This window comes from Haliotis cracherodii, unplaced genomic scaffold, assembly GCF_022045235.1.
Source record: "Haliotis cracherodii isolate W230 unplaced genomic scaffold, xgHalCrac1.p SCAF_10, whole genome shotgun sequence".
NCBI lineage: Eukaryota > Metazoa > Mollusca > Gastropoda > Lepetellida > Haliotidae > Haliotis > Haliotis cracherodii.
In genome coordinates, this window is record NW_027266265.1 from 6,892,349 (window position 1) to 6,917,503 (window position 25,155).

Here is a 25,155-nt window from a genome sequence, read left to right on the forward strand (position 1 = left end):
TCATGGTGGACTTTAGTGTAAGCTGTACCAGGCCGTGTATAGAGCAGCATGAAAAACCTCAGACATACCAACAAAAAAACAGCTAAATTGGAATATCGAATTAACTAATGCCATGAATTAATCACTTATGTTCCGTTATGATGGAATACGACTTATCTGAAAGCCAGGAAGACCCGTCGCTCACCCTAAACGCACCTGCTGGTAGTCTGTCTGGTACCCACCTCTACACGACGCCCCGTCCAGCATGAGTGAGAACCCCTGGTAGCAGTCACAGATCTGTGTGTCCTGCCCCGCCCTGTAGCACACCTGGTCACATACGTTACTCTCCTCAACACACTCGTCAAAGAACGGGTCCAGAATGTTGTTGTTTTCATCTGTGGAAGATATGTTTTTATCATCCAAAACTGGCTCCCACGGGAGATATCGCTTGGGTGAGATCAAGCAATATCTATACTGTAGATATGGCTGCAATGAAATCGCATCACAATGCTTTGCAGACCATTGTGACGTCATTGGTTACCATGACGTCACAATCAAATGACATCACTAATGGCTCAGCTACTGAAGCTGTTAGTAGTACTTTTTACACTTAAAACACTGCTTATAACTTTCTACAAAATGAAAAAGTTAGAAGAATGATGTTGGATGATAAATAAAATCTCACCCTCGTGTCTTTTGATATCAAATATATCAACACTTGTTGATAAAAGTGAAAAAAATCCTCGGCAAGCCTCGGAGTTTTCCCACTTTTATCAAGTCGTGTTGATATATTTGATATCAAAAGACACTCGGGTGAGATTCTCTATATACACCTGATTTGTTTATTTGTTGTTATTTTTTACGCTGCAATATTCCCGCACTATTCCAGCTTTGACTCCGGCCTGCAAATGATCAAGTCTAGACCAGGCAATACAGCGATTGATGTATACACTTGAAAACCGTTGTGTCAAACTCGAAGGAACCTCAGACAGAGTTCGACTAATTGAGTTTTCGACACATGAGAAAAAGGATTCCCAATGTCAATCACAACACCAAAGGAACATGGCGTTTTCAAACAACCGATAGTTCGACACATCAGAGTTCGACAATACGGTGTTCGACTGTGCCAATATTCTGAACTCTAAGTGCCTTACCTTTCCATGCTCATCATGGTCACAGAAGTAATGAGGGATGTGTTTATTTTAACCACCTAAAATCAAATCAGACGTGACCCACACGTGCACATTATATAAGTGCAACAATCTCGACGCGACGTTAAATCCCATTTCTTCTCATCTTCCGCTTCAGTTCCCGCTCAAGACGGTCGATATAAACAGTAAACAGTATATTGTTTTATGGAAACGTTGCAAAACGTCTTTATGACGATGGCGACGCTAGCACGTCATCACTGCAGGACTTGACGCTAGCACGTCATCACTGCAGGACGTGACGCTAGCACGACATCACTGCAGGACGTGACGTTAGCACGTCATCACTGCAGGACGTGACGCTAGCACGTCATCACTGCAGGATGTAACTGTTTTTTTGACGGTTTGGCTAAAGAAGGTAGAAAACAATTCCGCGTGGAGAACAAAAAATCCCAAAATATAACAAACTTGATAACGTCCATAGTAGCATGCCATACCTTCAGTGTTCTGCTGGTGTGGCCAGTAGACGAGGGGGTTGGTGTGGGGTGGGAGGTTGTCTGCCCCGGTCAGCTGGAACTGTTGTTGTCCGGTCGCGCTGCCCTACAACGGGGATAACAAAGTCAAGTGGAAATACCTATCATCTACCTGGAATTGTCTTGTCAAGTGACAGCTCCTGTTCGCCTCGTGGAGCTACGGTGATGGTTGTACAATATTTATATGTTGTGGTTGTAAAATATCTGTACATCCAGTCACTCGTTCTTCTAGCCCAGATTCGACTGTTGTGTGTCAACAGTGCCCCAAAATTGTGAATCAAACTTTCAGTCACCAGTTGGCATAGATTTGACTGTTTACAGCAATATAGTCGGAATGTTCTGACTGCGGCGTTAAACAACATTCACCCACTTAGTCATACATCATCGGGCGATGTAGCTCTAGGTCAACCAGTCACGTTATTCAGAGACCATCCTAACTGGTAACATTGGTGGACCTTGATCACACTGTCTACACACCACTGTGCACATTGTACCAAAATAATAGAGCTATCATCAGAAAAGAAAGTGACACTAATATCTTAACATTCGTCCGAGACGATTGTACATGTGTTTGTATAATTCATCTAGTTGTGTAGAACGACTTGGTCTTTCTCTGGCTTTCATACTTTTTGTAGAATAACAATAACCCTTCCTATGATGAGTGAATGAGTGAGTATGGTTTTACGCCGCTTTTAGCAATATTCCAGCAATATCACGATGGGTGACACCAAAAATGGGCTTCACACATTGTACCCATGAGTTGAATCGCACCCTGGTCTTTGTCGTGAGAAGTAATGCTACTATTCCACACTGACCACGAATCCCACGAATTGATAAATTTTAGGATTCGTAGTTGAATCGTAATTAGTTCGTGAAATTCTTAACTGATTCGCATATATTCGTAGTTAGTTCTTACAATTCTTGAGCTATCGGGAATTCGTGGCAAAGTTTTGAGCTGTTCAAAGTTTTGGCCACGAACACCCGATTCAAAAATATCGTAGTTAATTCGAAGCAAATTCGTAATGCATTCTTAGGCATCGTAACTGAATCCTAATCGATTCGTAGGCATTCGTAGGTATTCCTAACTTATTCGGGGATTCGTGAACTCGTGGCTTTACGACGAATCAGCTACGAATCTGTCACGAATCCCACGAATACACGCCGAAGCAGGTACGAAGCTCACGATCCAATCACGAATCAGCTACGATTGCCGGCAAATTTGGTATATAAGGAAATTAACATTGAGCTGCTGCTGCTGACGATTGTGCCATTATAACACGAAATTCACGATTCAGCAAGATGCTCTACGTTGGACATCCATTTTGAAGCTGATGCCCAAGCATGGATGGGGGCCTTTTTATAGCTATCTTGAGGGAATACCACAAACATATTCAAGAATAGTCACGAATTCATTGTTATTCGTACCTGATTCGTACATGCATTTGACGAATTCTTAACTGATTCTTAACTGATGCCTAACTTTCGTGCAGTATTCGTAATAGCTTCTTGTAAATCGTAGTGAATTCTTGACAATGTTCATGCGAATCCAGCCGAATCCCACGAATATTCGTAATTCTATCGTACCTGTATCGTAACTAGATCGTAGAGCGTCAAGAATTGAACCAGAATATTTGCTAAATTCCACGAATCCTCTCGAATCCTAAAATTTACAAGTCCTAGCGATTCGTGGGATTCGTGATCTGTGTGGAATAGAAGCATAAACGCCGTCCCATCCTGGAATGAAGACGGTTGCCAATCTCTACGTGACTCCGTCATTTACTGTGATGGTGTACTTCCTCAATGGCTGCAAGTACACCTGCACTAAGGAGGATGGGTCATTTCAGTGAACACATGTTAATGCAAATCTGTTATTTTGAACGTTCATATTAACTTATGTTTTATGTCGTTAGCGATATTATATCCAAAATATGAACAGAACCGGCGCTTAGTCAGTACTCAAACATTACTTCTACATGGTTATATTTTATAATATATAATTTTATTTAAAACATTTTTAAAAAATCAAAAATCGCATGATACACAACTACTGACGGACATAATAGCCTTATTAACTTTGAAAATTAACACATAAAAAAGATTTCGGCACGAAATAACAACATTTCAAACATGGTAGGGGTCACGAGGCTGCAAATTCATGATGTCTTACCCCAGTCTCCATTGAACTAATTTGTTTTAACACACAATTACCCCGCCACCGATTATTTTGAACAAACAGTTGCTGGAACGAGTGATGAATAATAGACATAATAATAGGAACAACCGTTTCCATTTTTCAATTTCAAACTCGGTATACTTGTCTTTTCTTTTGCCCCTCAGCTTATTAGAAATAAATTGCTGCTACATTGATGAGATACAAAACGTTTCTTTTTCTTAAAGAACATAATATTCAACTACACTGAGTGTCATTTCTCCAAAACTATAAATTGGCCAGATTTTGTTGACACCATACCAGTCTTTCAGTTTAACTGCACAAACACTTCCTTTCAACCCTATTTAAGGATTCTGGTACACAGATACTTCTTCACGACAACGCCAACAAAGGTCACGTGCACAGGAATGAATAATCATTCTCAGCTATCACGTGGATGGCACGTTAGCGTGTGACGTCATCATTTCTGAAAAAAACAAAAGACTGTTCCTAAACATCTCCACACAACCTGCCCTGTCGCTCAGCATCCGTGACACATCTACAGCCTCAGTTACAGTTGGAATTGAAATGCGCAATTGGCCGACATCTCTTTAAAAGTAACTTGAGCCAGTAATGGCTTCCTGGGAGAACGAAAGATAAACATTTCCAGTGCAGGGACTGTGATGAAACGGAAACTGTGCAGATGAAGACAGGCCATTTTCCTCGCAAAAAGGAAACTCCAAGAGTTGAGTTTTGAGAACATTTGTCAACATTCTTCAACCTCGACCACTTAACGTGTTCCTAATAGCATCCGGTTGCCAGTATCCTTATACCCGTCTAGCGTCTGCCCGGAGACCCGTAGGTCGGTGGTTCGATTCCCGGCCGCATCTAATACGCGTTAAAATATGGTACTCGCTATTTCCCTGCCTGGTGCTCGGCATTTAGGGGATAAAACAAGGACTGGTCGGCTCGGAGTCTGAGTGAGGTGTCCACTTTAAACTAGCACAATAAAACCGTCAATAGTCCGAACTCGTACAAGGAGACGCAAACACACGTGCACGAGAAGCACGTGCGTGCGTGAGTGTGTACATGCGCAAACACGTTGCTATATGCGTGCAACAGTCTTGAACGCGACGTTAACCCCATTCAAATCGCCCCACCTGTATAATTATGTTTGTTTAATAATTTCTTGCTATACATTGCGGTTTGTACATAGTAATCCTAATCGCAAAAACAATTAATTAAATTTGCAATATTCACGAATATATTTTGAGTCAAATGGTTTTACTGGCGGATAAGAATTATCACTTGTCAATTTATTATTTGCTTGTAGCATATATCACACGGAATAACTTTCTGAACCTGACCAACTCCAATACTGACAAATTGTACTCAGCACGGGTCATTAACTACATCTATCTTTAAGAGTACGGTGCCTTCACGGGTCATTAACTATACCTATCTTTAATAGTACGGTGCCTTCCCGTTATGATGTTCTGTCACTATACACACTTCATGGTTGAGAGACTGCTAATAAATTACTACCCATCACCCCTGTTTCTAGGTGAATTCAAATACGGACTTGGGGTAGACAAAATGGAGAAAAGACAAAGCAGATTCCTCTCTTCGTTTGATTTATTCATGTGTTTATTCATTCAGCACGTGGAGGACATGCGCGCCTCTCTGACACAAAACCAGCTGCAATTTTCAGAAATTTCAATAAAGTTTGTTACATTAAAATCGGGGCAATCATTGTGAAATACTGATAACAGAGTGAAGAGGCAAGTTACTATTTCGAGCTTTCTTTGATAATGCATACATGGGCGGGCCACAGATGACAACTGGGGTAGTCCATTGTTCCATAGGTATGCTCTTTTTACCCCCTTTTAAGTCATAATGGGAACAGTCATGATGCGATTCGACCTAGAGAACATGCCTTGTCCCCTGCGACTCAGAACGCGATATAGACTAATCAGAAAAGATCATCATTAACTAATCGATCGGTTTCCTAATTGCATAAACCTTTCAAGAATATTTCAACTTACATCTGCAGCATTGTCTCTGTAATCCGCCTGTGAAGTTTTACAAGTCGCTAGTCCAACAATCACCAACAAAAGCCACTTCATTATCAACAAGTTTCTTCCAACTCTGGACTCCATGTACAGAACGCAGTGACATTCATTGCTACAATACACATTGTCAAGCCGTGCTAGCACGCGTTGTCCTCCCGACCAGCTGTTGCGGTGATGGGGAGACAGGCTCCAGTTTCCTGTAGGTAATTAGTGGCAAGTGATGGCGGGAAACTTGACACCCCCTCGGACTGCTTCAGATAAAAACGAAGAAGAAACAATGCCGCGGAAAGTCGAGGAAAGGGGGAAACCTGCTGCCCCTCGTATATGTAGTTGTATTGTAAATTACTTTGTTTACGGAATGTTTCCACGATTTAAATAAAAACATAATTGAAGAAAAGGATTGTTGGAAAATTGATCATTTAAGAGTTTCTAAAAAATATCCCCAAATCCGTACAACCATTAACAATAACGGCCTTACATATAAGTACTTGGCAGTGGCGGATCCAGAAAGGGGAGGGGTGGGGGGGTGGGGATTCTGGGAATGGCCATTCCTCCTTATTACATCAATCATTCTGATGACAAAGTACTTGGCAGTGGCGGAACCAGAAAGGGGAGGGGTGGGGGGTGGGGATTCTGGGACTGGCCATCCCTCCTTATTACATCAATCAATCTGATGACAGTTTGTATGTGCATTGCCTACCATGATATCATGTTCATTTGGTGCTTAAAGTTAAATTAATAATGATTTGGGGGAAGGCTATGGGTAAAACAATAATCAATCACCCACTTAATACAAACGACGCGGACGGAATACCTCCAGCAGCAAAACATTCACCAGAATGCAATGACCAGACATGAGCCTTGACCTTTCCCCATATATAGAGCACGTCTGGGATATGATCGGGAGACGTGCACGCCGACGTCAAAGGTCAGCCGCTACGTTAGCCGAACTGGGTCAGGCGCTGCAAGAGATGTGGGCAAAACTCTCTCAAATTGTCTGGGAGATTATTTTGGACCTTGCCACGCCGAATAAACGAATGTTAGGCCAATCGTGGGGACATGACCCATTATTGATCAAGTCATCTAAAACGTTCAGCTTTTACTACACACCCTGCGTCTTTCTTGGTTGTGTGCACCCTAACAATACGCAGCAAACGTGGGATGTTGATTGTCAGGTTACACCTAGTCCCTCTGTCTTATTATCCATCCATTACCATCACTCGATATCTCTTTGTATTTCTGTAATCATGTTATTTTCGAATGTCCTTGACTTTTTTGAGAGACAATATGAACTTTGTTGAAAGAGTGATTGGTCGCTATATGGCTGAAATAATTCCGATGCGACGTTAACTTTTAACTCATTCACTGAAAGAGTGATTAAGTTGGGTTTATATCGGGCGTGCCAATTTCTACCCGTGATGATCCGGGGTAAAATAGGTCTTCAGCAACTCATGCTTGCCGTAAAAGGCGACTATGCTTGTCGTAAGAGGCGACTAACGGGATCGGGTAGTCAGGCTCGCTGACTTGGTTGATGCATGTCATTGTATCCCAATTGTGTGGATCGATGCATATGATGTCCATCACTGGATTGTCTGATCCAGACTCGATTATTTACAGAGCGCCGTCATATTGCTGGAATATTGCTTAGTGCGACGTTAAACAACAAACCAAACCAAACCAAGCCAGTTTCTCCGTGAGGAAAACCCCTGAGTGATACATGCCTCAGACGTTTACCATTTTGGTGGAACTTTAGAATTCGACCCTCAGGTTCATAGGATCCTTGGGCGTCTAAGAAACGCAACTCTGCACGGTGAATTGATGAGTCTGGGACCCGTGCCCCGACCGCTGTTGGTTCTGATACGAATACTCTCAAATTTCACCATGGTACCACTGCACTGTAGCTCACGTGGATGTATAGTCAACAATTTAAAATGTCAAGAAAGACAGCCACTTGACAAATGTTACTATCAGCGTTTATATTTAAATATATTCTGCATGAATGACTTATACTGATTGAAAGATGGAGTATTCTAAGTTTCCGTAATCAAAAGATTTGCATGTGAGAGATTCTCAAAGTTTATTAGTCAGATGAAAAATCTGTAATTACGGAAACTTAAAACACTCCATCTTTCAATCAATATAAGTCATTTTGCCAATGGTCGCACTCTGCTATAACACTGTTTCTAGGGAACCAACCTTTTTTTGAGATAATGTCGAGGCCTGTTTGCCCGGCATCCGGTGTGCGCCTGCGCAGAAACCACTGCACCAGTGAAGCTCCAAATTAACATACTTGTTCCTGCCAATGACGACACGGCAGTCATTTTGAAAAAGCTATTTATAAGCAGTTCTGTCCGTGTTGCTCAAAATGTCATGAACTTGATACTCAAACATATTTGGTTGTCGTCTTTTCAATAGTTAAATTTGGACCTTGTTTGGACCATACTCTACATTCTCTCAAAAGAATTAAACAGCGCAAATTCTTCAAAGCATCGGAGTGAGTGAGTATGGTTTTACGCCAGCAATATCACGGCGGGGGACACCAGAAATGGGCTTCACACATTGTACCCATGTCGGGAATCGAACCCGGGTCTTCTGCGTGACGAGCGAACGCTTTAACCACTAGGCTACCCGACCGCCCCTCAAAGCATCGGGAATCGGTAATGCTATGTTGTCATCTAGACACAGACATTATAATGTATTTGATGGAGATGGATACTTACGTAGTTGTCTTTAAGATGTTTGCTCGGAGTGCAAATAGTCCGACTTCAGTGTCTGTGAGGCTGACATTTCACATATTCATGTTCAATCTACTTCTTGGAAAGAGAATAAGTAACATATAGAGGAGCCTGCTCCGGGGTCGGATCTGAACACAGTGGGTGAAATATTTGGACTACATAACGCATTCGTCTTGTGTTCGTTTGTTGATAATATGATGGTTGCCAGTATAGTCAATTCTGGGCCAGACAATCCAGTGATGTAAATTATCAGCAAAACCCTTCGCGGAGCCTGACCACCCGATCCACTAATTCGCCTCATATGATATGTATGGGTTGCCAAGGACCAAATCCAACCCAGCAATCTTGACTGATTATTCATAATTCCTCACAACTCGTTTTTTCTTTAAATCTGTTACACCTACTGGTTTTAGTTCTCGCTACAAGGAAACAGAATGCAATACATTTGTCCTGCTTTACTTACCCCTATGGTCAGACTGATGGGACACCAACAGTAACTGTTGGGGTTATCAAGAATCTACAGAATGATGCTCTCCTACCTTTGCTCCATCTCTTCATCTGCTTGAAATTGAAGTGAGTGAGTTGGGTTTAATTCTGCTTTAATTAGTGAGTGAGTTGGGTTTAACGCCGCTTTTAACAGTACAGTATTCCAGTTATATCGCGGTGTGTCAGCTTAATGTGGGAGGAAAGCCCGAAGTGATGTAGGTCTCAGACCTTTACCACTTCGGTGAAACCCACGAGCACGGGTATGGTGCTGACAAACCTAGAAACATAATCGGGGCGAACCGGGATTCGAACCCACAATCATAGGTTTCTGGCGTGCCCAAGGGACGCAAATCTGCATAGCGAATCGCGGCGCCTTAGACGACTGGGCCACCCGTGTCCCCTAATTCCTCTTTAAGTAATGATGATATATACTACTCAAAAGATGTTAAAACACACGATTCTTTCATTTCACTATACTTCATCCGCCATGCCATAGCACGGTTTGTCAACCTAATGTGGAAGGAAGTCAAACAATGTTATCACATCCGCGAAAAAAACCCAAAACATTTGGATAGAACTGTGTTCGCAAATACAAGAAACAAGGGGATCTTCTCAGTATATTTAATATACCAAAATTAAATACATTTCTCAAAACAGCAGGACATTTGAGCGCAAAACATATATGGTACACAACCACATGTAGACACCATACATCTATCAAATGATTAGCAAAAGGGGTACACCATCAACAGTACTAACAAGGGAAAATATATTATATATTGCTTAAACATTGCTGTACACATGACCAAGTCGACTGCACTGTACCATACCAAGCATACATTACAACTTACTGAAATAGCTGATTGTTATTCATCGTCAGTCATGTGGGGTAATGAATGCAAAGTATGCCCCTTCGTATCTGGTTGGTGGATCTTGGTGTGACTGTGTGCTTGCTGTTTGACACCGCACTCAGCAATATTCCAGCTATATGGCAGCGGTCTGTAAATGATCCAGTCTGTACCAGACAATCTAATGATTGACATCATAAGCACCCAATTAACCAATTGGGACACGATGATCATCTTCCCGGGGCAAGTGAGTTAGTTGACTTTTAAAATCAGTTGACTCTCTTGCCTCGGGAAGATGCACGATGACATGCATCAACCAAGTCAGCAAGCCTGAGCACCTGGTCCTGTCAGTCGCCTCTTATGACAAGCACGGCTTGCTGAAGACCAATTCTGATCCGGATATTCAGTGTGACTATATGTGGGTATGTGAATGCGTGTGACTGGGAGTGAAGGTGTGGCTGTGTGTACATCTGTGTGATTGTGTATGACACTGTGTGTTCCCCTGTCTCCGAATGCACACTCGTATGTAGGACTGCAGCGCGTCTGTTGTGTAAGACCGAGTGTGTACCAGTGACTCTGTATCGACGTCTGTATGCGTTTATCTGTGTGTGTATGTGACACTGTGTGTGTGTGTGTGTTTGTTCGTTTGTTGTTTAACGCCGCACTCAGCAATATTCCAGCTATATGACGGTAGTCTGTAAATAACCTGGACCAGACAATCCAGTGATTGAAAACATGAGCATCGTTCCACGTAATTTGGATACGATGACATGTATCAACCAAGCCAGCGAGCCTGACCACCCGATCCCGTTAGTCGCCTCTTACGACAAGCATGGGTTGCTGAAGACCTATTCTACCCATCTTCATGGGTCCACTGTGTGTGTCTGCGTATGTACACTCTGTGTGTGTATGTGTGTGTATGTGTGTTTGTCCCTGTGTGTGTGACTGTAGCTGGTGTGTGTGACTGTAGCCGGTCTAATATGCAGCCGGTCTAATATTCAGCAGATTTATTTACAACATTAATGTACAATCCCATTGTGGTCTGACGTCCTGCCTGTGATGACATCACGTGAGTGACATCATTCATCTATGACGTAACAAAGGGATACAACTCGTGTCCTTATGCCTCTTTTGTTAATTTCCCACTTCACTGTAATAGCTTGCTGGCCTCTCAATGTAGGCAGGTCAAGTTATATTTATAGGTCTAGGATTGGGATATTCACACATAATCGAACTGCTTCATTATGCATTACAGTTGTGGGAACATTACAGAAAGACCTGCAACAGAGCAAAAATAGGTCATGCACCATCGGGCTGCATCTCACACCCATGACATATACATGTACATAATGAATGCGTAGCATCATAGTAGTCGTGTTGTTTACGATGACAGCTTGTAAATGATAGCATCTGGATCAGACAATCCAGCTACTGATATCGTGAGCAAAGACCCACACTGTTGGGAAACAACACCCTTTATTATCCAAAACTGGGTGAGATCAAGCGATATCTACACTGTAGATATCGCTGCAATGAAATTGCATCACAATGCTTTGCAGACCATTGTGACGTCATTGGTTACCATGATGTCACAATCAAATGACATCACTAATGGCTCTGCTACTGAAGCTGTTAGCAGTACTTTTTACACTTAAGACACTGCTTATTACTTTCTACAAACTGAAAAAGTTGGAAGAATGATGTTGGATGATAAATAAAATCTCACCCTCGTGTCTTTTGATATCAAATATATCAACGCTCGTTGATAAAAGTGGAAAAAAATCCTCGGCAAGCCTCGGAGTTTTCCCACTTTTATCAACTCGTGTTGATATATTTGATATCAAAAGACACTCGGGTGAGATTCTCTATATATCATGTAGGTGATACATGGAGGGATGAACACATTTGTTCTTTATTTGTTTATTGTTTATTTGTTTATTTGTTGCCCCATCTATACGAGTGGCTGCCTGCCCACACGTCTGGAGAAGGATTACCTGACAACCAGCTGTGTCTCATAATGCCCCAGACATCATCAACTGAATGGTCGTCTTGCAGGAAAATACTCACATCAAGCATATCAAGACAGTGTTATTTTCAAGCAGTGTTCACAAAACATATTCTGCCAGTGACAAGCATGTTGAATATTGTAACCGGATAACTGAACAAAGCATGCTTTGAAATTCCAGTTAACAAAAAACATTGTGAGCATTGTGACCTGATTGCACATGTACTACTCAAAAGAAGGTAAGAACCACCTGATGCTTTCATATTACTATAGGTAATCTGTCATGGCATGCTAGTGGCAACTATAGTAATAAGAGTGAGTGAGTATGGTTTTACGCCGCTTTTAGCAATATTCCAGCAATATCACTGCGTGGGACACCAGAAATGGGCTTCACACATTGTACCCATGTTGGGAATCAAACCCGGGTCTTTGGCGTGACGAGCGAATGCCTTAACCACTAGGCTACCCGACCACCCCAAATAAGAAAGAATCAGGTGTTCTTCTACTTTCTTTGAGTAGTATATCATTACTCCATGGAAGATTAATTCACAAGAGTCCTCATTTTAGTCCAATAAACCCAAGCATCACTTGTATGTGAACATAGTGGAGGGAGTCAAGGCTCAGGCAAATTAGGGAGTCTTATCCTGTCTAGTTCAAACTGTTCAAACATCCCTTTGTCTATCTCAAAATTTGAGATGAATATCGATCTAATAGATAACTTTGTTCCTAAATACAAATGACTCAGTATCAGTCGTGGAAGAACTTCAAAATCTCGATTCAGATAGCAAATTATCCTGAAACATGGTCCCCCTGGAAAACAGGTCGTTTTGCAGTTGCTACAACTATAGTTGAATATGGACAACGCTTAAGTGACAGTCCTGGCAGGTGCTATTCAAGTCATTAAAACAATATATAAACTCATATTGGTCACGTGGTCTTGTGTATGGCGGCTGTTGTGAATCTGCTCTGAGAATTTTTTTTCTGGATACCGGACTTCGGGACTGTTTTGGACACGTTTTTGTGGTGAATATACCCCTTTATTGTACACTCTAACGTATCAGAGGATATGGGTATCGATATTGTTGCATGGAGGGTTAAATTAGGATCTTTCAATCCTCACCACACTCGTCCAAATGGTATGCACCCCGGTATAACACTACCCGAGGGGACACGTCTCGGGCTGAGATTTTTGCTATTTACTATGACACTCTTGCTCGTCACCGGGGATGTCGAATCTAACCCAGGGCCTCCCAAATCTGTTCCTGATAGAATGCAAACTCGACTATCATTACCAGTTGGTAGTATTCCAACTAACCATAGATTGACTCCCAGTAGGAGTGAGTTTGTCGGATTTTACTCTGTCTTTACCAATATTCCAGCAATATCACAGCAGGGGACACCAGAAATGGGCTTCACACATTGTACCCATGTGGGGATCAGGTCTGGGCCTTCACATGATGAGTGAATGCTTTAACCACTAGGCTACCCACCACCCCACTAGAAGGATGTTACATAAGTGTGTAGCAGTGTGGACACAACAAGAATGGTAAATATTGTAGCCACTGTAACCATGGTAATCTACAATCCTGACTGAGCACTTTTGGAACAGAAACATCCAGACAACACCACCCATAGGAACTGAATCCAGGACTCCATGATCTGATGGTTAGGACAAACATGAATCCTGATAGACTGACAAATAAGCCCCTGGAGGAAACCACATAACCATGGTAACAGTAACTGTATTGTTTTGGTTATCAGTATAAGGATCATAATGTTAGTTTCTACCGCTGACTTGTATGGTATGCAAGCCCAGTGGTGTATGTAATGAGCAATATCTAGGAGGTTTTTCTAGTTTTTCTTAGTTTTTCCCCACATCAGGCTGACATGCCATGACATTAGCATGACAACTAAAATAGTTTTCACAGTAGCGTTCACATGGTTAAACACAAACCCACTTACTCTTGCTGAGACAAATCCACCACTAACAAGTCCCATGCTGGTACAAAAATCAATACAATTTTTTGCAACCGAAAGTTTGTACTTATTATATAAATCTGAAAAACATTTGTCACTGTGCAACCATGGTAACCATTGTGATAAACACAAACTATGAATAAACACTGTCAATGTCAATGAGCTATACCAGGTAACCATGGTGATAACACAAACTATGAATACACACTGACGAGGTTCATGAGCTATACCTGGTAACCATGGAGATAACACAAACAATGAATACACATAGTCTGTGTACATGAGATATACCATGTCACCATGGCAAACATCAAAGTACATATACACTTGCAGAAAAATACTTGTGGATTGACCATGGTTACTGTAAACATATATACTTTTAATGACAAAAAACATGACCACGCTTCACATTTAGTAGTCTTTTTGATTGAAGGGCTATGCTAACCACAAACTCTTTACTGGACCTCAACCCGTTTTCAAGTCAATAGTAGCGGTGAGTTAACCCAGGTATCCATGGTTACATTAATTTTCAGATGATCCCATGTTGCTATGCCTCACCAGTGTCACACACCTTCAGGTTGATGTTCATGAAGAATACAAGGTAACCATGGGTACAGATTCATCACACATCACAGGCTTCACACACTTTTCAGGTTGATGTTCATTGGCTACACCTGGTAGCCATAGTAACATATACATCACACGTTACCATTCGTCACACAGCCCTCCTGTTCATGTACTTTGGCTACACCTGGTAGCCATGGTAACACATACATCACATGTTGCCAAGCATCCCACACCCTTTCGTTAATGTTCATTAGCTACACCTAGTAGCCATGGTAACACATACATCACATGTTGCCAGGCGTCACACCCCCTTCAGGTTGATGTTCATTTGCTACACCTAGTAGCCATGGTAACACATACATCGCACGTTGCCAGGCATCACACACCCTTTCGTTGATGTTCATTAGCTACACCTTGTTGCATGGCAACACATACATAACACGTTGAAAGGCGTCACACCCCCTTCAGGTTGATGTTCATTTGCTACACCTAGTAGCCATGGTAACACATACATCGCACGTTGCCAGGCATCACACACCCTTTCGTTGATGTTCATTAGCTACACCTTATCGCCATGGCAACACATACATCACACGTTGCCTGGCGTCACACCCCCTTCAGATTGATGTTCATTGGCATGAGGAAGTCATGCATGGCATACTTCCACGTCCACAGCCTGGCTATCCGGTCGAACTCCGCCCTGTTGTGTTGGTACAGTCCGCCGATCCGGGGCTCCATGCAGATTGCACAGTAGGGGTCTGTCAGCAGGGACTGGATGCTGATCAGCACTTTGGAAATTGTCAGAGCTAAGCTCCAGTTGTGATGGATTGAGTCTAAACCTACGTCTCCATGGCGACTGATGTTTGGGTGAAATATCTTTGTGATGAATCGGACTTTAGGGGGTCGCATGGGATAGCTGCAATAAATGTAGAAAGCTCCATGTATCTATGTTCATCTTTCTGTTTTGACTGGTTGAAATGATATCAAGGAAATTGTTTTGATGAAAAAGCTTGTTGCACATGAAGCAAATGGACTACAAATTTTGACATAAAAGATGCTAAAATAAAACATTTTGGAAGGATGAATCTCCGTCATCTGACCTAGATTCTGACAGCTGTGCTTGAGCTCAGATCTGAATTCTGTGAGCATTTGGAAAACATTACTGGGACCTTCCATGCAAATATTCAGCTTCATTGGTATCAAAGTATACTACAAATACTGATGAGATGGGAGACCTACCTTTGTGGCATCTGGAGACATTTCTATGAGATGGGAGACCTACCTCTGTGGTATATTGGGACATTTTTATGAGATGGGAGACCTACCTCTGTGGTATATTGAGACATTTTTATGAGATGGGAGACCTACCTCTGTGGTGGTATCTTGGGACATTTTTATGAGATGGGAGACCTACCTCTGTGGTATCTTGGGACATTTTTATGAGATGGGAGACCTACCTCTGTGGTAGATGGAGACATTTCTATGAGATGGGAGACCTACCTCTGAGGTATCTGAAGATACAGGAGAAAGATCCCTCCCTCGTATGGACTGCCCTGGGGGCCGGTTATGGAGGCCTGCCAGTGGCAACAATGTCGGTCTAAGGGGGTGGCCTGTATTCCCTCAGGGGGGTCTGTCTTCAGTGTCTTCAGCTCACTACGTAGTCGTCGGTGACGCCATGAATTCTCCTCTATAGGTGGTGTGCTCTGTAACCATGGTAACATTGCTCAGCATTAGTAGTGACTAAGGGAGTTGGGATTGAAGTCACCCAAGGATGGGTACCCATGTAGGGAATCAAACACAGGTTGTTGGTGTGACAAAGCAAACCACTAACCACAAGGCTACCCTACTGCTGCTCTCAGCAGTAGTACGGGCCAGGAATCACAGCATCTCACTTCCAACTTACGACACGAAATCAGATCTCTGAACATCATGGAAGTGCATGATTTCAAAACATAAAATGGTTTGACAAACCTCAATAAGTTTTGCAAAAAGACATTGCCTTCTGGCTCCACCTCAAACAGATGCACACTATTCACAATGACAAAAATAATTTCATCAAATCGTTTATGCTAACTCTCCAGCATAAGTAAGAGAATAAGTAACACTGTATATACTATCCATCTTCTCGAGGCAAAGGCTGGAACTTCAAGACTTGATCGTAGCGCCACCAGTGGCTACTACGAGTTATGTCCCTTCTATGTTCTTCCTATTGACCAATCAGATTCAAACTCTCATATCACAAAACAGCGGCGCCCAGTCAAGACAATCTGTTCGATAGTCAAGATCTGTATTGTAATAAAACAGGTCTTTCCCCGCGAAATGGATCAAATCATGTGCGCACTTTGAATAACAACAAGATAGAATTTGCAAAATATCTGCCGATGCCCCGTTTGCAAAACACATGCTTTACCAATCCTGCAGTCACCATAATTGCAGCCTAGTTCGTCAAGGGTAGAAAATGGACTTTACAGTCAGTTAACTCCCTTGCCTCGGGAAGATGATACTGGGAAGACCAGACAATGGAAATTCTGGAGATGAAGTACCTGTAACATCATGCTTTCTAGACAGTATCGACATGGCGAACTCTCTAACCTGAAAGAGACACAAAATACACTTCAATAAACAACAATGGATACAGTTTAAATTCTGAAGATTTGAGTTTAATGTTTTGAAAAGTACTTATGTTCTTTTTTTCATATTATGCTGTGTCCTTTAATGTTTGTTAAAACCTTCATAATTTTGGTGAAACTCACAAGCACAGGTAAGTTTCTAACAGTCCTAGCTTCATAATTAGCGAATCCTGATATTAAGGGATGCAACTCTGATGTGAACTTGTCCACTGATGCCCTGTCTACATCACACTTACATAAATACTTCACCATGTTCATGGAATAACAAGAGATACTTACAGTTTTGTGTATATGGTTTTCCAGCAATTGACTTTATACTGCGGCTGAAAAAGAGGCCATCGTAATCGGATGAATGTCTGCCATTGGGTCTCAGTTGTCTCCCCTTCCAGTATCTCCTTCCACCTTGAACACACACTGCCCGCTGTCCACAGTGAGATGTCATCCAGGTGACTGAACACCACCAGCAACACTGCAGGAAAAATGTATAACACAAGTGTGGTTATAACAACAAATTGGCATGTAGCCAGCAGGGTTTACTGGCCTACAACTAAATGGTGGACATGGTGGAGGCCGCGAGTGGCCAAACCTGTGGTCATGTTGCCACTCAGCAAGGCTCTGTAGAACTCCACACCCCTGAAACACCTTTTCCTGCACTCTGAGATTAAATTTTGACTTCAATTTGCCTCATTTTGTCGTGATTTATCAGCAAATAAAGAAGTTGTTGTACACAACATTACAAAAATGAAAATGGCAAACAGGTTGTCTTTCTACCGAGATGATCGGTATTTATCTTTCTTTGAGTTAACCATTCGCCAGACCTCAATATTTTCTCATCAAAATTACATGATTAAAAAAATTAAACATACACGGATAAGGGGTGAAATTTTGTATCAGCAAGCCCTTTATGATTTTAACTGGCTACAGGCTAACAGGCCAGCAGTTAAATCAACCCCTGTAATATACAGAGATGTGCTTATCTGGGCTGTCTGTTCATTCAGACACACCCTACCATGTTGGTAAAGTCACGTCCACAGAACATGCAGAATGGGTTATACCACATTCAAAGAATTCTTTCAGCATTTTGAATAGAATTCCTTTCATCAACCATATCAACATGATCAAGACACCTCAGTTTTTGCTCTTGCATCATGCGTCCTTGTATTTGTCAATATCCTGAAACCTTAATATGTCGGACCATGTTGACAGTAACTGTCAAACCAGAGTATCAGAGGTTTAAAACTAGAGTTGTGAGGATGCTCATCATGACTTGAACAAATACACTCCCCATCATTAGGATACAATGACCCTATTCCCTTTTCAGAATGACCTCTATGCAAGTTGTTTCATTTCTGTACTGATAATACTGTGCTAACCACTAAAGCAATTGACTGCTGATATATAATGTAGGAAAAGGTCACATTTGGTTCATATCTCAGATGGACGACAACAGACAAGGGCCCATGACAACCTCAGATTGAGAACAGAAAATTAACATGAGTTACCCTCCGGTGGCAACGAGTCCACGAGTCCATCTGGGACATTGTCGTCTCTCTCTCGTGGCAGGGTTAGAGTCTGTATCCTCTCGGCAAGCTTGTCCATCTTACAACTAAAGGATGACTTGTATGTTTTCATCACTGGTTCTTGTTTAGGGTAGAAGTCGGCCTCGGCCCCTGGCTCCTCATTGCCAGAATCATCCGAATCTGCCTTCTGGAATTTCAAAATAATTGTGCTATCTTCCAATTAGGGTAACAATATTAGTCTTGATTCTCAGGAACCGCCCGCATCATCATAACGTACGCTGCACGTTTCTTTTTTATTTCCATGTTTTAAAAATAAAAACAACTTTAAATATTCTGCGTCTGTGAAATGCCACAATACTTAAGAACAACATGATTTCACCGAAACATTTGTAAACAAAGTTTGGTAACATCACTGTACATTCTAGCCTAAACAACCCCTCCAAAAAAAACAAAAGAAAACACCATCCGTCCTCACTATATCTTCAAAAGCCATTGCCTGAAAGCCAATTCTTGTTAGTTCTCCACAGGGGTAGGGTGGGTTTTACTGACCTCGGTGTACACCTCTGCCTCTCCATCACCCTTGTTTATGTCCACAGAAAACAGGAAGAGATGACAGGTACTGCACACTGGCTGGCCGAAGTTACACCCATAGAATCCATCACACATCATACATTTGGCATACTGAAACATAACACCCATACCAGTGTTCAGCATTAAAAAATAATATTGAATGATAAACAGTCTCATCCTTGATTATCACCATTCCGTTATCATGGTTATAACAATCATAATCATGATATCAGAATGTTTTTTTGTTTGATTCTTAATGCTGCATTCAGCAATATTCCAGTTATATGACAGCAGTATGATGACATGCATCAACCAAGTCAGCGAGCCTGACCACCCGATCCCATTATGGGGATATATTATAACAAATGCATGACAATCATGATACTTGAGGATGCTGCAGTCAGTGAAAAATCAAACTGTCCAAAAAAATTTCTTTTGCATAATTTTTCACGTTCAGAAGATTTAAGTGTTAATATCAGGTATTCATCATTTGTTCATTATGAATTTACACCTGAGCTAGGATACGAAACACAATATGCCTACCCATCTATCGACTAATGGTTTAAAGATTAAGGGTTAACAAACTGAATCTTCACTTCTTTGAACCAAAATGCTCAATTTGATTTTGATGATTGCCATAATCATGATAATATACTAAAAATATCATCTAATCATGATAATTACTCCTCAATTGATCAGAAGCATATTTGCTCGATCGAGTAAGTGTGGTATTAAAGTGCTCTTTTAACAACGTCTAATAATGATTATGAGAAGTATAAGTTAACTCCTCGATGTATTTACGAAATTGCTGCAAACATATCTGGACTAGATGTCTTGGCCTACGAATCGTAGTACGATAATGAATATCCCATTTACAGCATTCGCATCTCGCCTGACGCTTCCTTTCTCAAAATGCACATATCGAACAAACTTCCCGCATGTAGTCACTATATTCTACCTTACGTCACAGTCGAAGTTCAATAAAAATGGTTACCTCGGTGCTTAGAAACTCTGCTATGACACTGGTGTTCTCATCTTGTTTTGACATTTCCGACGCCATTACAAATTTGCTAGTGTGCTTCCGGTTTAGGTTGCATGTAAAAGAACGAACCAAATATGAACTACAGTAAAAGATTATATTTTCATAGAAAATGACGTTCTGATAAATGTTGTGTATATAATAACAATAACTAATGACAAAGGTCTAGCAGTATTGTATTTTTATTTTTTATCATAATGTATGCTATTATGTAGACGATAATTTACTTAATTTCGTGTTATTCGCTATCTTTTTCTCTTTATAACTTTCACGCACCGACTCTTCACTTCCTGTGAACCAATGACGCTAAAGGAGTCAAAATGAAGTAATATTTTGCTGTGAATATTAAGTTCGTGTCAATAAGAAAACATGTAACATGTGCCGGATCTAAGAAAGTATTTAACGCAATGAAAGCGAATTAAATTGCATACCAAAACAAACGAGCTCAGGTGATCACAAGTCTTCTCAAATATAGCCCCTCAATGTACAACTTGGAAGACTACATCATTGTTGCTTGTTATCCTTTTCAGGATTTTGAATTTGACACTGTTTACTAACAATATGACCTGTTGCACGTGGTTGAATAGTGTGGTATTTAAAACACATTACAAGGTTTACCTGTCATCTAAACACACAGGACCGTGTAATTGATAATAATAATAAACAAATTCTCAAAAAAATGGGCCTTGTCTGTGAATTTGTTTGTTATTATCATTAGTTAATTGGTCCTGTCCATGGTCAATGACAATATTTTATGATTTCTAAAATATCTTCGCATACTCATATTCTCTACAGAGATCTTCACGGGTCTTGATTTATATATTGTCTGAATGAAGAATGTAATATATTAGTTGAAGGAGTGGACATGATCATGACGACTTCCTTTTGTTTTTCACTTTCCAGAGAAGGATGACTGAGAGTCAAGTAGTTTCCCGTGGGGGCGGGTCCCTGGGGCCTATAGCCCTCCCAGCAGTGATGTGGTATGAGTTTGTTCTCAATGAAAATCTACTGGAAGATCACCTACAGCAGGAAATGCCTGGTAAGACACCATACACACTTCAGCAATGTTCAGTGGGGATGTAACAATGGATAAACCAGGGTTTTGCCTTGACTTTCAAAGGTGGTAACCACATTGTAACATTTGTTAGTACGATCACATTAATATTGACCATAGTAAACTTGATAATAATTCATATTTTCAGAACCAAACCCAGTGCAGCTTCTTGTGACATTCATGCAGCAAGCAAAGATTGAGTTCCGGAATGTTATGTTGACACGTGAAGCCAGTCCGCCAAGTCAGCAAGTGGATGTCAAGCCAGGATATGGACCTCAGTCGGACGTTAAACCGGAACCAGGGAAGAATCAGCCAGCTCTCACATGTAAGTCTTTAACCCTTGTCATATCTTTCTACCTTGGTTTTAGTTGAAGCCTATTTCTGGTGTCCCCTGCCATGATATTGCTGGAATATTGAAAAAAAGCAATTTTGATGTGCAATTTTGATTGGACTATGCATAGACTCGTTAGTCCAGCCAAAATGTAACTCCATAATACCAGCCTTGTTCGGCGAGGGTGGAAACTGGACTTTTATAGTCAGTTAACTCTCTTGCCTTGGGAAGATGATTTGGGAATTATTACTGACATTCAATTCAGGGCCAAATGTCAGCCTCTGAGAAGATCTAGGTAAGTCCCTGGAGTGGCATCTCTTGTCTATATCCGGATCCTCTGTAAGTGGGTTAACATCACAGAATCATCCAAATAATGACCATGATGACCCTTGTCCTGTCATTAAGCAGATATGACCTGTGTCAATTTGGCTTGATTCTTTGCAAGGTACAAAATTGCCAATGTAGCATCTTAAATTATTACCATCCCACTACAACACTCTCTCAATGCTCCTGTTAACGTCCACCTGTTAACGTCCACCCTGCTTGTTGCAGATGAAAACCTGGAAGAGGCAATGAGGGTGATCCCCCACAAGCACCTGAAGAAGGTTGTGGCTCTGAAAACACTGGCTCTCAAAGTAGCTGCACATCTCAAGTGGAATATGAGCATCCTGGAGAAGGGGTGAGGACGAGGCTAGCACTTTCATTCAGTCACCATTATGTTGATGCTATGATATGTACACATGATGTAGCCAACAGCTTTAGTCAGTCACAGATGTAAAATGTAATCAGTTAAGTGCTTGACACTAATGTGTTTAATCACTGTGACAGGCCGACCCAAGTGAGTGTGAACAAAGCATCCCAGAGTCCTCCAAATGTGATTATTATTGTCGTTTGTAACTAATGGTAGTGAGGGAAGCCTTGACACATTTCATTATATGTATGACATATATATATATTCCATATATACATGGGGCGGTGGGGTAGCCTAGTGGTAAAAGCATTTGCTCGTCACGACGAAGACTTGGATTCGATTCCCCACATGGGTACAATGTCTGAAGTCCATTTCTGGTGTTCCTTGCCGTGATATTACTGGAATAGTGCTTAAAGCGGCGTAAAACAATACTCACTCACTCCTTTTGAATCTGCTCTGAAATATTTATTGTCAAGAAGTTTCCATGCAATATGATGTAAATATACGTATCATGATACATATCGTGTCGTGAGCTGCGTATCTTGATATGTATTGTATCATTACATTTCGGTGTACCGTTTCACCCCTACAAGCCATGATAGAGCTTGAATGCTGCTTGCTGCAATGTTTAACAACATTTACTCAATTTACTAATCATGCTTAGATGATCAACGTTTCATGTCTGAGTTCAGTGGTCAATAAATGTGCATGTCTTACGCTACTTCCTTTACCTGGGACATCTACGCTATGAACAGCTGCAGTGCTGTCGATGGAGCTGCAAGCAATATCTTGTACTTGTAGGGGTGAAATGATACATTGGTGCACTGGTGCATCTCAAGTTTTCAAGTGACGATACGATACAAGATACATTTTTTCGGTATCAATACAAGACTATACAATTGCTAAATTAAATTACCTACTTTTCATTTAATGATGCCCACCCAAGCACTTTTATCAGTCAAATATTGCCAAATGTTTTCAAGTTCACTGTTAAAAATAACTGTCACGAATATGTGTCTGCAGCTTGCTTCTTCTTTGGAACCTGCTCAGAAATATTTATAGTCAAGAAGTTTCCACGTAATTTGACGTAAATATGTGTATTGCGATACGTATCATATTGTTACCTAGGTATCATAATATGTATCATATTGTGGCCTTGCTTTGTAGTTTTACTCCAAATACCTTGTCACTGCATTTACTCATTGGACATCTTATCATTTCTACAGCATTTCTCAGTCTAAAAGACGTAGTGGAGCATTGCGAATTACAGTGTAAGCCCCTGCACTCCCACTGTTGGTGTTATTCTAATACTGCCTCATGGGAATTCTGGGTTAGACAAGGTCCCAAGTGATGTAAACCGTAGCTCATGATATCAATCACTGGTTGTCTGGTCCAGAGTGGGTTATGTACAGGCCGTCGTCACATAGCTGGAATATTGCTGAGTCAAACAATGTGAAGCAACAAACATATTCTATTGCTGTACAGAATGTAACCCCCTGTAGGGACCGAAGTTGGAATATGTCCCTAGCGTCCTGTTGCTTGTTATGAGGGGCAATTATACTCAACAACAAAAGTTCCTGTGACACCAATATTTTAGTGTATTTTTTAAACAAGTAAAGTTTGGTTTTCAATATCGTAGTACATGCATGGAATCAAGTCACAAAAACGCATCTGCTACAGAAAAGCATGCGTTCCATGCAAAAGTTGACTCTTATGCAAGCCCCATGCTATTTCACTACCCAAGAATGGGTATAAAACATGTGCGTTAACGGGATTCCATATGCCTTGTTTAGCATCATGCTGACAACAACCACTCTGAAAAACAACAAAATTACGCAATTATTCAACATTACGAAATGCCACGCCTGTCCGAAAATAAACATCTTCGAGCCATTGGTATGCTTGAAGCAGGATCGAGTCAATGTGATGTTGCAAGATAATTTAACGTCCACAGAAACACCATTTGGTGTTAACTGCAACGTTAGCAACAGACGAAAGGAGACAGAGACCATCCTCGGAGTGGTAGGCCACAAGTAACCAATAATCAACAAGACAACTGGATTCGAACAACACGCATACAAAATCGATTCCAGCGTTATGGTATGGGGTGGGATTACAGCAAGACAGAGGACCCGTTTGATAGTGGTAGAGGGAAATCTCAATGGACAGCGGTATCGCAACGAAATCATCGGCCCTGTTCTACCGTTTTTGCGTCGTCATGGCCAAGGCATTACCTTTCAACATGACAACGCCCGGCCTCATATTGCTCGACTTGTTCAGTATTCTCTTCAACAAAACAACGTGAATGTCATCCCCTGGCCAGCTCGCTTCCCTGATCTCTCACCATCGAGCACATGTGGCATGAGATGGATCGGCGCCTTCAACGTCAAAAACGTGTTCCACAGACACTCCAGGAACTTCAAAACATGCTGCAGCAGATGTGGACAGATATCCCACAGGACTTTGTGCAGCGCCTGGTCCATTCCATGAGACGAAGATGTGTTGCCTGCATTGCAACCAGAGGTTGACACACACGCTATTGATTTGACATTTTGGCATGTTCATGTTTTTTATGAAATCACGCATTTTCTGAAGTCAGTATGGCAAATTAAACCGTTTGAACACTTACAGGAGTCTTTTATGTGTTGCAAACCGAAATTGTTTCAGATTTGGTAAAAAACATAATTTTTTAACTTATCCTGCATTACTCCGTATTGCATTTACTGCTGTCTTTGACAGAGTGACGAACTGTGTGAGATCCAGCTGCTGAAGAAAGTTGTCCCAACCAGCTCAGGAGGCAGCGCCCTCTCACAGTCGGCAC

At 41.4% G+C, this 25,155-nt stretch overlaps 3 protein-coding genes across 3 annotated transcripts in view; 1 reads left to right on the plus strand and 2 right to left on the minus strand.

Moving 5' to 3' along the window:
- LOC139445829 (multiple epidermal growth factor-like domains protein 6) overlaps positions 1–6,041 on the minus strand; it is a 31,881-nt gene extending 25,840 nt beyond the window's left edge. The window contains exons 1-3 of the mRNA XM_071227062.1: positions 5,855–6,041; positions 1,625–1,727; positions 222–374 (exon numbers count right to left, since the gene is read on the minus strand). Coding sequence (XP_071083163.1) covers positions 222–374; positions 1,625–1,727; positions 5,855–5,968 — 370 coding nt within the window. The 5' untranslated portion in view covers positions 5,969–6,041. The remainder of the gene's footprint in view (positions 1–221; positions 375–1,624; positions 1,728–5,854) is intronic.
- A 5,747-nt stretch (positions 6,042–11,788) lies between these two features.
- Positions 11,789–20,279, minus strand: LOC139454008 (uncharacterized). The gene is made up of 7 exons (XM_071235481.1): positions 20,214–20,279; positions 19,199–19,330; positions 18,632–18,836; positions 17,409–17,598; positions 17,043–17,091; positions 16,000–16,202; positions 11,789–15,415 (listed from the first exon to the last, which is right to left on the minus strand). The coding sequence occupies exons 1-7, from the start codon at positions 20,277–20,279 to the stop codon at positions 15,106–15,108; spliced, it is 1,155 nt and encodes a 384-aa protein (XP_071091582.1). The 3' UTR covers positions 11,789–15,105.
- Positions 20,280–20,556: 277 nt separating this feature from the next.
- The window catches only part of LOC139454009 (integrator complex subunit 8-like), a 32,716-nt gene continuing 28,117 nt past the window's right edge, over positions 20,557–25,155 (plus strand). The window contains exons 1-4 of the mRNA XM_071235482.1: positions 20,557–20,707; positions 21,162–21,297; positions 21,461–21,637; positions 22,196–22,322. Coding sequence (XP_071091583.1) covers positions 21,168–21,297; positions 21,461–21,637; positions 22,196–22,322 — 434 coding nt within the window. The 5' untranslated portion in view covers positions 20,557–20,707; positions 21,162–21,167. The remainder of the gene's footprint in view (positions 20,708–21,161; positions 21,298–21,460; positions 21,638–22,195; positions 22,323–25,155) is intronic.

Coding starts and splice junctions, on each gene's coding strand:
- LOC139454008 (XM_071235481.1), bottom strand. CDS start 20,279: ATGGCGTCGGAAATGTCAAAACAAGATGAGAACACCAGTGTCATAGCA. Junction 17,599..18,631: donor GGACTCGTTGCCACCGGAGG/GTAACTCATGTT, acceptor TTTTTCCTGCAG/TGTTGCTGGTGGTGTTCAGT. Junction 17,092..17,408: donor AAAACCATATACACAAAACT/GTAAGTATCTCT, acceptor TGTCTCTTTCAG/GTTAGAGAGTTCGCCATGTC.